The sequence below is a fragment of the Erpetoichthys calabaricus genome, chromosome 16 (assembly GCF_900747795.2).
Source record: "Erpetoichthys calabaricus chromosome 16, fErpCal1.3, whole genome shotgun sequence".
Classification (NCBI taxonomy): Eukaryota; Metazoa; Chordata; class Cladistia; order Polypteriformes; family Polypteridae; genus Erpetoichthys; species Erpetoichthys calabaricus.
In genome coordinates, this window is record NC_041409.2 from 56027318 (window position 1) to 56042394 (window position 15077).

At 34.5% G+C, this 15077-nt stretch overlaps 1 protein-coding gene across 4 annotated transcripts in view; it reads right to left on the bottom strand.

Moving 5' to 3' along the window:
• The window catches only part of eml5 (EMAP like 5), a 253615-nt gene that overhangs the window by 145681 nt on the left and 92857 nt on the right, over positions 1-15077 (bottom strand). For all 4 annotated transcript variants that reach the window (XM_051919880.1, XM_051919879.1, XM_051919882.1 and 1 more), the window contains exons 2-3: positions 2905-3064; positions 601-699 (exon numbers count right to left, since the gene is read on the bottom strand). In XM_051919880.1, the coding sequence (XP_051775840.1) occupies positions 601-699; positions 2905-3064 (259 nt within the window). The remainder of the gene's footprint in view (positions 1-600; positions 700-2904; positions 3065-15077) is intronic.

Genomic DNA, 15077 nt, shown 5'->3' on the forward strand with positions numbered 1-15077 from the left:
TCATAACTGCTATATTGTGGCACTCAGTATATGTAGGAAATAATCCACCCATCTTTTCTTAATTTCATTAAAAATGGATATAAGGGATGAAACGTGTTAGAACTGTATTGAAAGAGCATTAATGAAGTGACATAAATGAATGTCTAAACAGCAATCAAATGGTTGAGTACATTTTTGTATTATGTAACAACAGTAATCATTTTTAAAATGATGATTTGCAAAATATGTTTTCAATTACTTAAGAAAAGTGAAATAATTTTAATTTATTTGGCAAAATGATCACATCATGAATTTTTGTCACTTATTTCTAATTGCTCTAAATTGCTTAAGTGCTGCAAGCTTTTTGTTTTTTTCAAACTTCCTTTGGCTTGTCTAAATGTGACTGGCATGAAAAATTAGGGCTGTTCTATGTGTTTGCTTTTAATTAAGCACTTTATCAAAAAAAATGCCTTAAGTTCCTGGAATCAATATCCCTTAACCTATTTATCTTTACCCTCCAGGAATTCTTAGTCCATTCTGAATGACATAATACCAATTTAAGTAAGACATTCAATCAATATTTAATTTGTAAAGTAAGACAGAAACTGAACGTCATGTTACCCTATCTGTGTGACCTGGTGCCGTGGCCAGCACTTTTCCTCGTCTCCAGTCCCATACACAGATCATGTTTTTAGAATCCAAACCGACAGACACTAAACACTGCAAAAAAGAAACAATTGAAACAAAAAGCTGATTTAATGATTTGGCCAAAACATGATGGCAGATAGCACCAGTATTTAAAGAAATTGAATTTATGAAGTGAGTTGAACATATAAAATAAAATTTCAAAACCATCACTTTATTTAAATTATACATTAAATCTGTGACAGGGATATGCAGCACTGGAGAGGTTTTAATAAATCTGACCAATGAGCAACCCAAGAGCACCTAGACATGGCATTAAACCTTGGGTTAGCTTAAAGGACTTTTGTATATTCTACTATTAGATTCATATGTTTTTGACAAAAGACTGCTAGTGGCTTTCCTATCATTGTAAGCAGTGCACTGTTGAGTAGGTAGTGTAGCTTCATCTATCAACAGCTCGAACATCGTGTTATTTGGCACTACCGGTAATTCAGAGCACAAACTGGATGCATGTCGGACTCCTACAGAGATCAGTACAGGAGCAATTTCTCCATCACAGTAGCTTACCTTGGAGCTGTGTTACTGAAAGATGGATTACAGTAAAAACATGTATGGTCTAGACGTTTGCGTTTTAAAAGCAATACAGGCACCTTCCTAGATAATAAGAAATATTTTTTCAGTTCTCAACAAGAGGAGGAGGAGGAATATGCTATCTTTTGATTTTAATGTCTTATAAAATTTGTTACCATTATTCTGGTTTCTCTTGTGTTTCATTAAAGGATGATATCAAAATCCAACCACTGTATTAATTTCTTCCTTAAAATTTAATTGCCCATTTTTTTATCAGTATCGTATCATCTGAACTCATAAACAAATTCTTCAACAAACAAAATGTAAAAAGCAATTTGACCATTCACTATAATTGCTGTTTCTTTTGCAAGTTTTTGAAAAATGAATCCACCGAGTTTATTTGTTTACATTATTCCACACTTACTTAAACTCTATAATGTATCAAGGACGAAAGGGCTGAAAAAAGAAATGACTTTTTGAAAGTTGCCTAATAGTGTTGTTTGCAAAATTCCTCATAAATAATTTCAGGTGTAAAATATTTCAAATGTTTAATATAAACAAGATCTAGTGTAAACAATGTAAACTAAAATGTATCAAAACTGGTTTCAGAATTACGGTGGATTCTTTTTACCCTTGCACAAAAGTCTGTTGAAGATGGGGGTGTTAGGTATTGCTTTATTATTGTTTTATTTGTTTTATACAATGGTGTAATAAAGCCTACATGGGAAAGAGTTTCACCCCCTTTCTTCTTGTTTAACATACAGTGAGCTGCTTTGGAATGAAAGCAGTATCAATGAAGCACCAGTTTTGCTCGCTGACTTTGATTGCACAGGGCTGGGTTCTCATGACTGTAGCTATAAGAACTGTAAGCAACACACCTCCGTCCAAAGTTCCCAGTACAGGACAAGATATCCAGCTTACTGTAACTCTTGAGTCACAAGATGTAGGTTCCTATCCCAGCAGCAAAAGTCTCATAGCAGGAAGCAACCGTTCATGGGCTTCTGGTCCATGAAGTGTACACTTTTGTGCTAACCCACAGGGGATGGCTGAATTTTTTCTAATCTGAGGTATGAACATCCAAAAACATACCAGCTCTTCTCCTATCTAAGGATTTTTTTTCTAGATTCTGTTAAATTACTAAGGATCGTTGTTCAGTTGTAGACCAAACAAAATACTGAATGGCAGCTTTGTACTGTTTCACTCTTGAGCTCTTGAGCAGTAGAGATGGATAAAGGGAATTAACCTTACAACACCCCAGTTTTGGATTCTGTAGCATCATATGAAATAGTATGACCTAAGTATCATAATCATATTCTTTAACACTTTGTGATTTATAGTGTATTTATCCCTACTTCTGCTTAAAGGTCAAATGAAAAATGAAATCTATTTTTTAGAAGTTATACTGTGTTGCTCCCCGAACCAAATGACTTTTAATCTGCCCAGTTGTGGCATTAATTGGAGTGGTGAGATTCAAAGTGCAGAAGTCATGGATTGTGAAGTAAACTATCCATGCCCCCTCTGGAACTGTAATGGATCAGACTCCATGGAAGCAAAACAAGAAAGATGGACCTCACGTCTTATACATAGTGGCTCCACTACATATTTTCTAAACTTATCATTGTATATTATATGTTTATCTATATAGTGTATGAAGTCAAAGGCTAACTGGCTAAAGACAATTGGAAATCTCATTAAACACTAAGCACATACCTGTCCTTCCAGATCAAAGGCTAAACAGGCTATCCCATGTGTGTGGATGTCTTTCAGAATGGACACCGTCTGGACCGTGTAGGAATCCCATACACAGATATAGGGCTCCTTCCCAACTTGACCAGTTGCTACCAGTACACGCTCAGGATGTAGAGCTAAACTGTGTAAGAAAAAAAATCAAAACGTTTCTTAAAATATTTTGACAAACTTTCTTCTGATACAAAAATATAAACATTTCATATTTTAGAACAGTTTGAGATATTAACAATCAAACTTTATTTTATACAACGCTGTTCACAACATACACTACTCTCAGAGCCAAGAGTGGAGAGTGAATGAGGCGTGTAGGCAGAAGATGGCCAAACTTCATGTACGGCAAGTCAAGAGGGACAACAGGCAATCAGCACAAAATGGGACTCTTTTATTTGACATTTCTATAAAGATTTTTCATAGATTAGCTTTCCTGTGGTATCATTTATTTACATACCGGCTAGAAATTCACAAAAATATTATATATCACAAGAAAGTTAAAAATCTGTACTTTTACATATAGTTGGAATGAAAACATTAAATTTTATAAACCTTTACATCTTAGGTGGGTTATAAAGTTACTGGCCTTAATGAGTGTGACATTCAAATCACTTCCAGACTTAATGCGTAATTAGAAATTAACTCCTGGCCTCTGTTTTGTTTACACCTGTAAATGTCTGAGCAAGGATTCTGGTTAAATTATTATTAAGAAAAGATCTTTAGTACAATGACTAGGAACTTTCAGGAAAATTTCATACATTACTAAAATTACATATAAAATACAAATTCAGGTTACTTTGTTTTTTTTCTTTGCATACAGCAGTTAATTATGAAAACAACATTTTAATACGTTATTCATTTTAGGGTCTGGGTTAGTCTAACTAACTTTCTTGTAAGTGTCTAGGCCTAATTCCATCGCTTCTTATCATTTTTAATACAAGAGGTACTACAGATAACAATATCAAGGTTAACTGAATCCAGCAATACTCTGATTTATTTTGATTTTATAAAAAAGGTTGCTGAAACTCCTAAATGGGAGCTTAAAAATAAATGTACTTCAATGTACAAAAATTACAGAACAATCTAATTTGATATATGGAGACAAAACATATGATTTCATATGTTTAGAAAAAAAAATGAAAAAGGTCACCTTTACATTAATAATGTATGTAGTATTCACAAAGCTCTTATTGTTCTTATTATTTACTTTATTTAAATTAAATATAGACATTCTGTTTTCATAAACTAACATTTTTAGCATAACTTTAAAATTATTATAAAGAAGTATACCTGGGGCCTTCAATTACAACCACACTATTAAAAGGAGTTCAGTGATTTGCCTCACTGTTTAAGTAGAGATATTGCTTATTTCTAAGGACGTTGTGCATTACAACTATACAATAAAAAAAATCAAATGAATTGAAAGCATTCAGTAAGATAAAAACAACAATGATAATTTAAATATGTGCATTAATGATATGATATTTTTCATACTTCTTTGTCCATCATTGTTTCCACTATAATGGAGATGATTTGGGTTGTGCCCAAAAAAAAAACACAAGTGACATGCATAGGATCCAAAGGGACAGCATTTACAGGTGGCAGGTGCTAAATATCTACATCATCATCCTCATTTTCCTTCCTTCTTACTAGTTTTGCACACAGCACTGGGCTCACTTTGGAATCTATCAATTTTCTCTAGACCTTCTAGCGGAATACCCAGGCAGTCCTAAAACAACAAACCAGCACCAGTCTTAAAACTATTTTTGCTGATCAGCAAAAATCATACAGCCCTGTCCTTCCCAACTGCTGGTCCATGACATTCTTTGGTCATTGTTGAATTGTTAGTAAATGTGGACACTCGGTACTTCAGAAGGGATACCGCACTTGTCTCTGATCTAATGCAACTCAATCTGGATGGATGAAACCTCAAGGGGGATCAAACCCCCCTCCTTCTTTCCAATCCTGTGTTAGTAATTCTGCACACTAGAAACTCCAAGAGGAACTAAAAGAGCTGCCTGAATCTAATGCTAATAAATATAATAAATCCAATTTCCATTTACACATTCCACAAAGAGTTTCTCATACTTCAGCTGGTCCACATGTGAAAAGGTTGAAAACTACTGGTTTAGATAATGAGAAGGACCAATAAAGATCTTATGAAACAGTTAGCTATTCCAAACACATGTGACAAAACCCAGTCACTCTGCTTATGTTTTATTTATGCATTAGTTTATCGTTAGTACAAGTTTCCAAAAACATACATCAGAACAAAGGAGAAAAACACTGTAAAACACATGCACAAAACACTTGCAGGTGACAGTGAGGTAAGAAAATAGCAAACTTCCTAACTTTTGTCATGGCACACTCAAAATAAAATGTTAGCGGCTCAAGAGACTGGATTCCTAAATATCTGTAGGATGTGACTTGCTCAACCAATTCTCTCATTATTTGTGAAGGTAGAACTAATGTCTCTTTCCTTCTGAACTTGATGACATTCTGTTTTGCTTTCCTTGGATTAATCTAGAGAAAGTTGTTAGAGCACCATTTAATGAAAATTTACCTCTCAATGTTAAAATATCCTTGATTCAAAGGGCTCAATTTTAAAAATCACATCATTGCTGTATTATTAGCATATTTAAAATATGTGAAACTAAGCAATGAAGCTTGTCACTCCTTTATGTACATGATTTTACTGGTAATTTGTAAGGTTGTGTTCATAGATTTTTAAAAGTGGAAGAATAGAATTAAATCTTACTGCTTGGCTGTGATTTTCTGTAAAAGTGTGCAATCAAAAATAAGTTTTGAATTAACCCAAAGGCCTTCTGTTTTATATCAGCATCTCCTCAACATCTCTTGCATGATGACGTAGTTATAAATAAGATGTATCATCTTGTTGAAGGGGTTTTAATATTCAAGAGCAACTGGGTATAGGTCACTCATTTCCTTTGATCACTTGTTACCAGGCATTGGGATTATCAGTAATCATTTCTTTCAGCAAGGAACTTCTTCAACATTGAAACAGCTTCTAACAACTGATCTATGCATGCTTATGAAGTTTAGCATGGATAGAATCTAAGCCTCAAGCTTTGCCTGGTGCCACATGTTCAAACTGTGATAATTTCTTCTTTTTTAGACTGACTAATTTTGTTTAGTTTACTTTACATACAAATACAGCATATCCCAAGACTGACGGCAAGCAAGCTGGCACATTTAAATCAAAGTATCTCAATCACTTTGAATTTCCACCACTTACCTTCCTAAAAGAATAATTCTAGTTTGTCTTTATATATATTGCCTTACATTCCTTAATCATGTCCTTTATTTCCTTTTGCGCAATTTTCTTTTAAACTGCACTAGGCCCAAAAATACAGTATGTTCCAAGTTAAAAGATTGTTTAATTAAGGGGCTACTAAGGAGTTTTCTTTTTCAGCATATGAAAATAAAAGTCTATATAAGGTAAAAGTTTAGGATTTTAGATTTAGCATTACTGAGAAAGGTCTTTTATTCAGGTATGCTACTTTGCTTTAAAACACACTGAAATGTAGCATTTTATTGATAAATATAACAAGGCTCTTCTATTGTTCTCTTTTATAAGTCTTCAATTAAAAGATCTGCAAACCCTTTCCAGCTCCCACCATCACAGACCTACAACTAAACAATACAGTATACTGTATTGTAAGTTTCTTCACATACGTACTTTAGATGAAACCAATAACTACAACAGCCATTTAGCTCTGAGAAGAAGCCTACTTGCATTCAGTTTTCTTTCTTAAATTTACCATATTTTTTGATGCTTACTCCACACCCAACCTACTTGGAAGGGTGGGGTTTCCATTTGAATTACTCTTCCCAAAATTTATTCTGTTTTTTCTGCAAGGTTTTTTGAGAGTTTTTTCTTGCCTTCTTAAAGAGTCAAGGTTGGGGGGCTGTCAATTAATCATGGCTTGTCGAAGCCCATTGAGGCATTCTTTGTGTGATTTTGGGCTACATAAAAACAAATTGTTGGTGTTGTTGTTATGAAGGGTGATTAAGTTGAAAATCAGCATGCACTCCAAACTTATGGATATATTATAAGGATAAGATTTGAAAAAGTTATGATTTGAAATGAAAGTGATATATTAAGCACAGAAAATGTGCAGAAACGGTGCTCAGAGTCAAAGATTTAAAGATATAAACTTTTTTGAAGATATAAACTTCTTTATTATTTTCCTATACTGAATTATGGATATCCCAGCATACCCAGACTTTACTTAGCAATTTATTCATAAGCAGCCTTTACATATCTCAGTGGTCTCAGTGTTTCATTCAATCTATTATGTAATTTGCAATACAGGTAACATCCATTTACCCAAATAAATTTAGGAATCAAGTTGTTATGAAACCAAATAAAAATAAATATTCCTATTATTTTTTATAAGTGATTTTCAATATAAAGGAATAACAAACAACAGGTATCACAAATATGTTACTTATTCATTTTTTGTTGCTCTGTGCCTACATTAATTGGAATTGATTTAAGCAAAAATGCTTCACTATATTTATATAATTCTGCTACAATCTATGTTTTATAAACATTAGCACAAAAAATATTCTGTAAACAGCTGTGTAAACATTGTTTTTAGAAAAATCAATATAATTAGAAAACTATTCAAATATCTAATCTATACGTTCAAGCATAGGTTTCTTCAGTTAAAATACTGACCAAATTCCCAACTCATACATTGTAAGAAATAGCATTTTAGGGAGGAGATAGAGGTTACTGCAAGAATTTCCTACATACTGTCTACTCAACTTAAAATAAGAAACATATATAAAACATGATCAAAGAAGTAAGCCTTAGCTTTAGAATAGCGCTTAAATGCAAGGAAGGGTAATTTTGATTTGACATGATTCTATGCCTAATTTTTATTCCTCTTCATTTTTTCTTGGAAGTTAATTTGAAAGATCAATGTTTGCATTAACCATAAAATATATGCACCAAACTTTACACACATATTTAAACAAATATTTTGCTTCAAAAATATCTTCAAAGAATATTTTAAGTTTGGGTTTATTGTCATTTGTACATAGTATGACATTCTTACTTTCATGCCTCCTCGGAACAATTAAAAGATATGCACACTCACTAAAAAACAATATTTCTTACCATGACTGCCATGACTGGCTTACGAATTGTGGCTAGAAAACTGTCCTTGAATCTACTGGTGTCAATGCCAGAGGTCCTGAACTGTTTGCCAGATAAAAGGAATGAGAAAAGCAACTATCCAGGATGGCTGAGGTCTTCGGTATTCCTGTTTGTCTTTCTGAGTGTAGTGCAGTGAATGTTGTGTATGTCAAGAACAGAAGACAGCTGGGTGTCAATAATATTCTGTGCCGCTTTCACCACCCTCTACAGAATTTACAGTCATGGGCTGGGCTGGTAACAGACCAGTATGTGATACAGCCAGTGAAGATGGACAGTGCACCTGTAAATGTTTGTGAGAATAAATTATGAAATCAGAACTGTCCTTTGGCACATTTCAATACCTTAACTTCATATGGGTAGCCATTTTGGCTCTTCCATTTATGGTTCATTTGTTGAAATGTTAGTTTAATTTTACTTTTCATTGTTTGTAACTGTGTGTTTTAATTGTTTTCTATGGTATACAATGCTTTGTTATTCTCTCTGCAAAAAGTGCTTTATAAAAAAACGGTTAAAAACACTGGATCTGTTCTACTATCCTTTGTTTCTAAAACAAATTTAACATGGTGTACATTTAGGAGACTTAGGCAATTAGAGAAAAGGAGCCTTGCTGGAAAATATAAAAGGCTTGTTGATAACATAAGCAGTGCTTCTGCTTAATCATGAGCACTTTAGGTTAGTTGTGAAAATTAGCGTAATAAAATGTCGCTTATAATAATAAATACATGATTGTTTTTACTGTAAATTAAACTACAGAGGAAAACAAATTAGAACTACTTTTGCTTTTGCACAACACAATGTAACTAAGAATGCTATTTTTTTTTTTCCAGTTTCAATTTGGTATACAAGCAGTTGCACTGCCCTATGGACTCAAGCTCCAGTTTCCAATTTTCTCCTATGCCCATGCACAGTAGAACTTACAAAGATGTGCACATTAGCTTGACTGACATCTGCAAATTTCTTGACTCGAGCATGGATATCATTGACTGCTGTCCCATCCAAGGTTACTTCCTGATACAGAATTAACAACAAAGGATACTAAATAATTCAAAATAACTTTAAAGCCTAAAGACTTTCGTGTGAAGTGTTTAAAAGAGAGCTTATAAACCACTGTGTTTTCAAAAAGTGGAGAAAAAAATGAATAAAACGTATTTATGTTTTGATTTTCTTGAGTGTTCTCATTTTTTTGAAAATTATTTGTTTAAAAAATGCATCATTGTTATTATTTTTTAATTATTACAGACCTTCTACTAGCTGTTTTTGGTAATAAGCAGAGAGTGCTGAAACATTAAATATACTCTGGCAGATCAGTTATCAATATAACTAGACTTTGTAGCCATAATTGTGAAAGATAAAATTGTATTGCAAATTTACAAATTCAATTTCAAAAAATAAAACACCATAAAGAAAAAGTCTACCTCAAAATACCTTTCCCCAACCATCACAACCTTCAGCTTTGGAGCCAAAGCTTTCTTGTGGCAAAAAAACATACATAATAAAAAATAGGAAAAAATAAAGAAATTGCTTAAGAGACACAGCACACAAGAGTTTGTAAGTGAGCATGAGAAAATTGTCAAGGTGGAACTCTATATACTCTATGCCTGGTCATCTTGGTTTAGGAGTGGGAAACTAGGTAAACAAATTTTTAAATCATCAATGTTTAAACAGGTGAAAACCCATTGTAAGTGACACACACATCAAATTTAAAGTATAAATTAATTTCAAATGAGACGGATGGTTTAACATAAAATGTGCACATTTACAGACATTAACAAAAAACAGTAGATCAAAGAAAAAAATGGAATTATAGACAGCAATGAAGACAAGACCTGTATTTGGCACATTGACCACTTGTAGAACACAAGGATAAAGAATAAATGTCACGAAGATCCCTCTCAAGATACTGTTAGCATCTAATTTGATTAACACTTAGTAAGTAAATATGCATTTACTGTATTTGGGCTTACTAAAATATTGGCAGAGCTATCTTTTGATGTAAAGAATGTATGGTTCCTACAATGGAAAATGGTCTTAGTGTTTTAGAAACTCTGTGTGAAAATTTGGTTTTGACAGTCTGATCTTAGAACAAAATTAAAAGCCACTTGAGATTTGCTACCAGTACTAAGCTAGGCAATTCTCCCCTGCAATTCAACACTGGAATGTCTTTTGTTACTATTACTAACATTTAGAAATAACATGAAATGCCTTTTAATCGTCGTAGTTCACCTCATGCTGTGTTGCAGATGGAAGTGTCAAGTTTGACAGTGGATTTGTCTATTATGTCTGCCTTGAACTGTACAAATCTCACCTGAAATACAAATTTGTAATATTTCTCGATCAAATCACATGATAAGTCAAAAAAACTTAAATTAATGCATACCATTAAGAACACTGCATCCTCATGAAGTTAAGACTGATCTCTGTAAATAAGTAAGAAGGTCAAAAGATAGTTGTGAGTAAGGTTCTAACCAAACTTCAGAAATGTAGGAAGCATCTGTAATACAATTCAAATACATACTGTATCACTGAATCTTTACATGTTTGTCACATTACTGCATGGCGTCATTGCATTTCTTAACTAGACATCTTAACAACGACTTATCCAGTTAAACAGCTTCATTTCAAATATTCATGTCTTTGAATCTTCATATTTTATCTTTACAGTTCAATACCAGTTCAGAGTGCACATTCATTTTGGCCTTTATCAACCTCCATTCTCCTTCACCTCTATTTAATCTGAAGTTCTGGTTCCACTCTAGTCCTTGATCATTTCCTAAAAGATGCTTCACACAGGCTCAGAACTCATCTTACTTATAACTAGAACATCATATTTCCATACATAACCAATGGTAGTGATTGTTTAAATGTTTTCTCTTGATTTGATTCCATAATCACCTATTCTTACCTTTCTAAACTGCATAGAAACACATGTATAACATGCAGCTTCCATACTGACAGTGAAGGTTTTTTGAAGTGCACATGCAAAGATTTTTGTTGCAACTATAATATTATTAAAATTGGAGAAATTACTGATGCTCTGTATTATGTTATCATTATATTCATCAATAACATTTTTCTGTACTCTTATTTACTGTACCATTTTCTACAAATTATAATTCCTTCATAACAGATTATAATAGTATAGCACACATGAAGGCATTGTTTCAATGCTTAAAACATTTATTGTTTTTTGTTATGTATCTTGAAGTCTTCTGAGGCGTATAGCAAATTGCCTGCAACGTTCATTTTAACAACCATGAAGGTCAGTATAATTACAGTAGCCTTTCTTTTACTTTGCACCTTTGCCTCTTCCATTTTTTAAGTTGCTGCACTATATTCAATTTATATGAAGAAAAAGGAAAGAAAGGAAAGGAAAGAATTTAGCACTCTCATAGATTCTAGCTTGGTGACTAAGTACTTTTACCAAAACCATTGCAAGTCAACACAGGTTATAATAAAGTTTTAATTCTACATGAACCAAGGTTTTCTTCTTTTACTTGAAACCCCTTCACAACTTTTTCCAGATCCTCTGTTTCAATTTTCCCTGTCTGTAGCATTTTCTGCCATCGACCCAGCACCTTCAAATCTCTTGCTACCAAATCACTGCTCCCAACTCTCTACCATTCTCTCAATCCTCTTCCCTCCACCAACACCAGCCATGCATTTCCAGTCAGGTCATCATCCCTACTGCATACAACGTGTCCAAACTATCTCATGCGTCTTTCCACATATTTCTCCATAATACTTCTAAACCTGCAATTTTGCAGACTTTCTCATTTGTTTTCCTTTATTTTAGAGTCTCCCAAAAGCCATTTTCAACATGCACATTCTCTTCTGATAATTAGCTTCTCTTCCTCCTTTCGGTTTACAGCCACACATCACCATTGGTTCAGCTATTCTCTTATACAACATACAATTAACTCTTTCTAATAATCTTTGATTTTTTTAATGTTCCTCCCTTTTTCTTTCATTTTATCCATCCTGACCTTAACTCACTTCCTTATTCCTTGTTTCACATCCCTCTTTTGCTTTGAACATCAAGCCCAGATACTAAAAGGGGTTCACTTTTGTTAGACCTGCATGGGCAAAGAAAGGTGCTTCAAAACTAAAGACAGTCTGTGAAGCAGGTTTTAAGGGAATGCGCTCAAGAAAGGGAGCACTGGTGAAGAGAGGTATCAAATACAAAGTAAACACACTGAACGTACACATAGGGCAAGAGACAGCAAGTATTTTTTAATTATTCTATTACCTGCCTTTGATAGGTACCATTGCTAGTGTCAAATTTAACATTACCATAAGTAATGATTGGCAACACTACATAACCCTGTTTTGGACTCATACATTGCTCTGAAAATGATGTAGATGAAAATAAAGGGAACAAAGTGTCTAGAGTAAATGCAATGTGGCTAAACAAGCCCACGATGAGAGAAAATGGTATATTGTAAGATAACAGCTGTAATCTAGCAAGGGAATGAAACTGTTATCACAAAGTGGTTGAGGAAAGAAAAAAACACAGAAGCTACAATCTATGACGAGATCATAATTTTGCCGGTGCTTGTAGTGAAACTGTTGATTGAAATTGATGAAATTGCCTGCCAAAGAGTGTGGTGGAAATTGCAGTCTTCGCATCAGGACTGCCACAAGTTTGAATATAAAGGGGCAGGAAAGGGGTTATGAAGATTAAATACATGTGTTGGTGTCAGTAAATGTATCCAGCCATAAAAATCATGCCAAAATGTCTATTAGAGAATTCTATTCAATAGCAACCTCATATAAAAATGGGAATAGCTACATAAGAATAAGAAGTTGCTGGATCAAATGTGTGGTTGAGTGGTTGAGAAACAGCATAGTTTAGGGACTGTTTTTGTGAAGTGAACTTGTAAGTTTTTTGCTGAGTCACTTTTGCTGGAATCACTGGTATATCAGTCTAAGCTAAAAATAGGCTGGAGCCAGGTCTGGGTGTCCTCTTTAATTCCACAGTATATGATTGGGTGTAACTGCTATGTGCATAATTAAATCCAGTACTTTTGTAAAGAAATGAGGAAAGATGTCTGTATTTGTAGGCAATGAAGGTGTTTGCCTAAACGTTTCATCTACTCAGCTGTATATATGAAAAGTTATTGAAACTGTCAGGCGTGCGTATGTGTGGGTGATGTTTGTTTTTTTTTTGTCCTGAACTCATTTGAACTTGTATGCACTGTGTTGGGGGATTATCAATACAGGCTTACATGGACATAAAAGACAAGAAACTGATGATAACTGTGTATGTGTTTTGAATCCTATATTCTTGCATTTCCTATTGAATTGATCATTTTAGTATGAGTGACAGTGTCTTACCTGATCTTTCACTTTGTTAGGTGCTGCAGTGTTTTGCTATCTTATTCCTTGTCAATCGTCTTCAGTGAAATGGTGGCCGCTTTAAGGCCAATGTCAAGGAAAGGTCACAGATGCTGTTGTTTTTTGGGCAAACAGTGTTCATGACTTTGTTTTAGGAGTGGTGTGTAAAGCTGCAGAAGAATGTTAGTCCTGCCTCCATTTTGTGTCCCTCAGTTGATGTGTGTCATTGGCATATTGCGGATGTGCCGTTGTGGCTTTCCTGATGCTGGGTATCAATCCAAGTCAGCAATGCTGCATGTACTCTGCTCATATTTCCTGTCATGGGATGCTCGCTTCCATTTCCTTAGTGACCGTGAGGAGGTGTGTAAGTCCAGCCCCGGGGATGCTGTAAAGCTGGATGTCAAAATCATGGATCACATTGCATGTGTCATGACATAAGCTGTAGACCGAGACCAAAATCAAGCTTCAAACACCAGAAGAATGTGAGTTGTTGTGTGAAAGACTGTCAGCTAGTGATGGGTCGTTCTTGAACGATTCGTTCATTTTGAACGAATCTTTAATGTGACTCGGGAAGAACGAGTCGTCTCGTGGGAGTGATTCGTTCAGATCCTCAAGAAACAGTAACAAAATCATAGTGACAGAAATTGACAGACCTTTTTTATCTATACTAATAAAAGGCAAAGCCCTCACTGACTCACTGACTGACTGACTGACTGACTGACTGACTGACTCATCACTAATTCTCCAACTTCCCGTGTAGGTAGAAGTCTGAAATTTGGCAGGCTCATTCCTTACAGCTTACTTACAAAAGTTAGGCAGGTTTTATTTTGAAATTCTATGCGTAATGGTCATAACTGGAACCTGTTTGACTGACTCACTCATCACTAATTCTCCAACTTCCCGTGTAGGTAGAAGTCTGAAATTTGGCAGGCTCATTCCTTACAGCTTACTTACAAAAGTTAGGCAGGTTTTATTTCGAAATTCTACGCGTAATGGTCATAACTGGAACCTGTTTGACTGACTCACTCATCACTAATTCTCCAACTTCCCGTGTAGGTAGAAGTCTGAAATTTGGCAGGCTCATTCCTTACAGCTTACTTACAAAAGTTAGGCAGGTTTTATTTCGAAATTCTACGCGTAATGGTCATAACTGGAACCTGTTCGACTGACTCATTCATCACTAATTCTCCAACTTCCCATGTAGGTAGAAGGCTGAAATTTGGCAGGCTCATTCCTTACAGCATACTTACAAAAGTTAGGCAGGTTTCATTTCGAAATTCTATGTGTAATGGTCATAACTGGAACCTGTTTTTTGTCCATATACTCTAATGGAGGAGGCAGAGTCACGTATCGCGTCATCACGTATTACGCCTCCTACATAATCACGTGAACTGAAAACGAGGAAGAGATTTACAGCACAAGTCAAACGCGGGAACGAAGGTAAATGACGTTAATTGTTGACTGTCTTTTAATACTGTGTACTTGTTGAGTGTCTTTTAATAGTGTGTAAGCATACATATTAACACATGTGCAATTAAACGTGTGCATTTATGGGGTGATTTCTCAGGCTTAAAAGCTCGCCTTTTATTAAAAAGGTAAATGCAAACTCTTTTCATTCTGA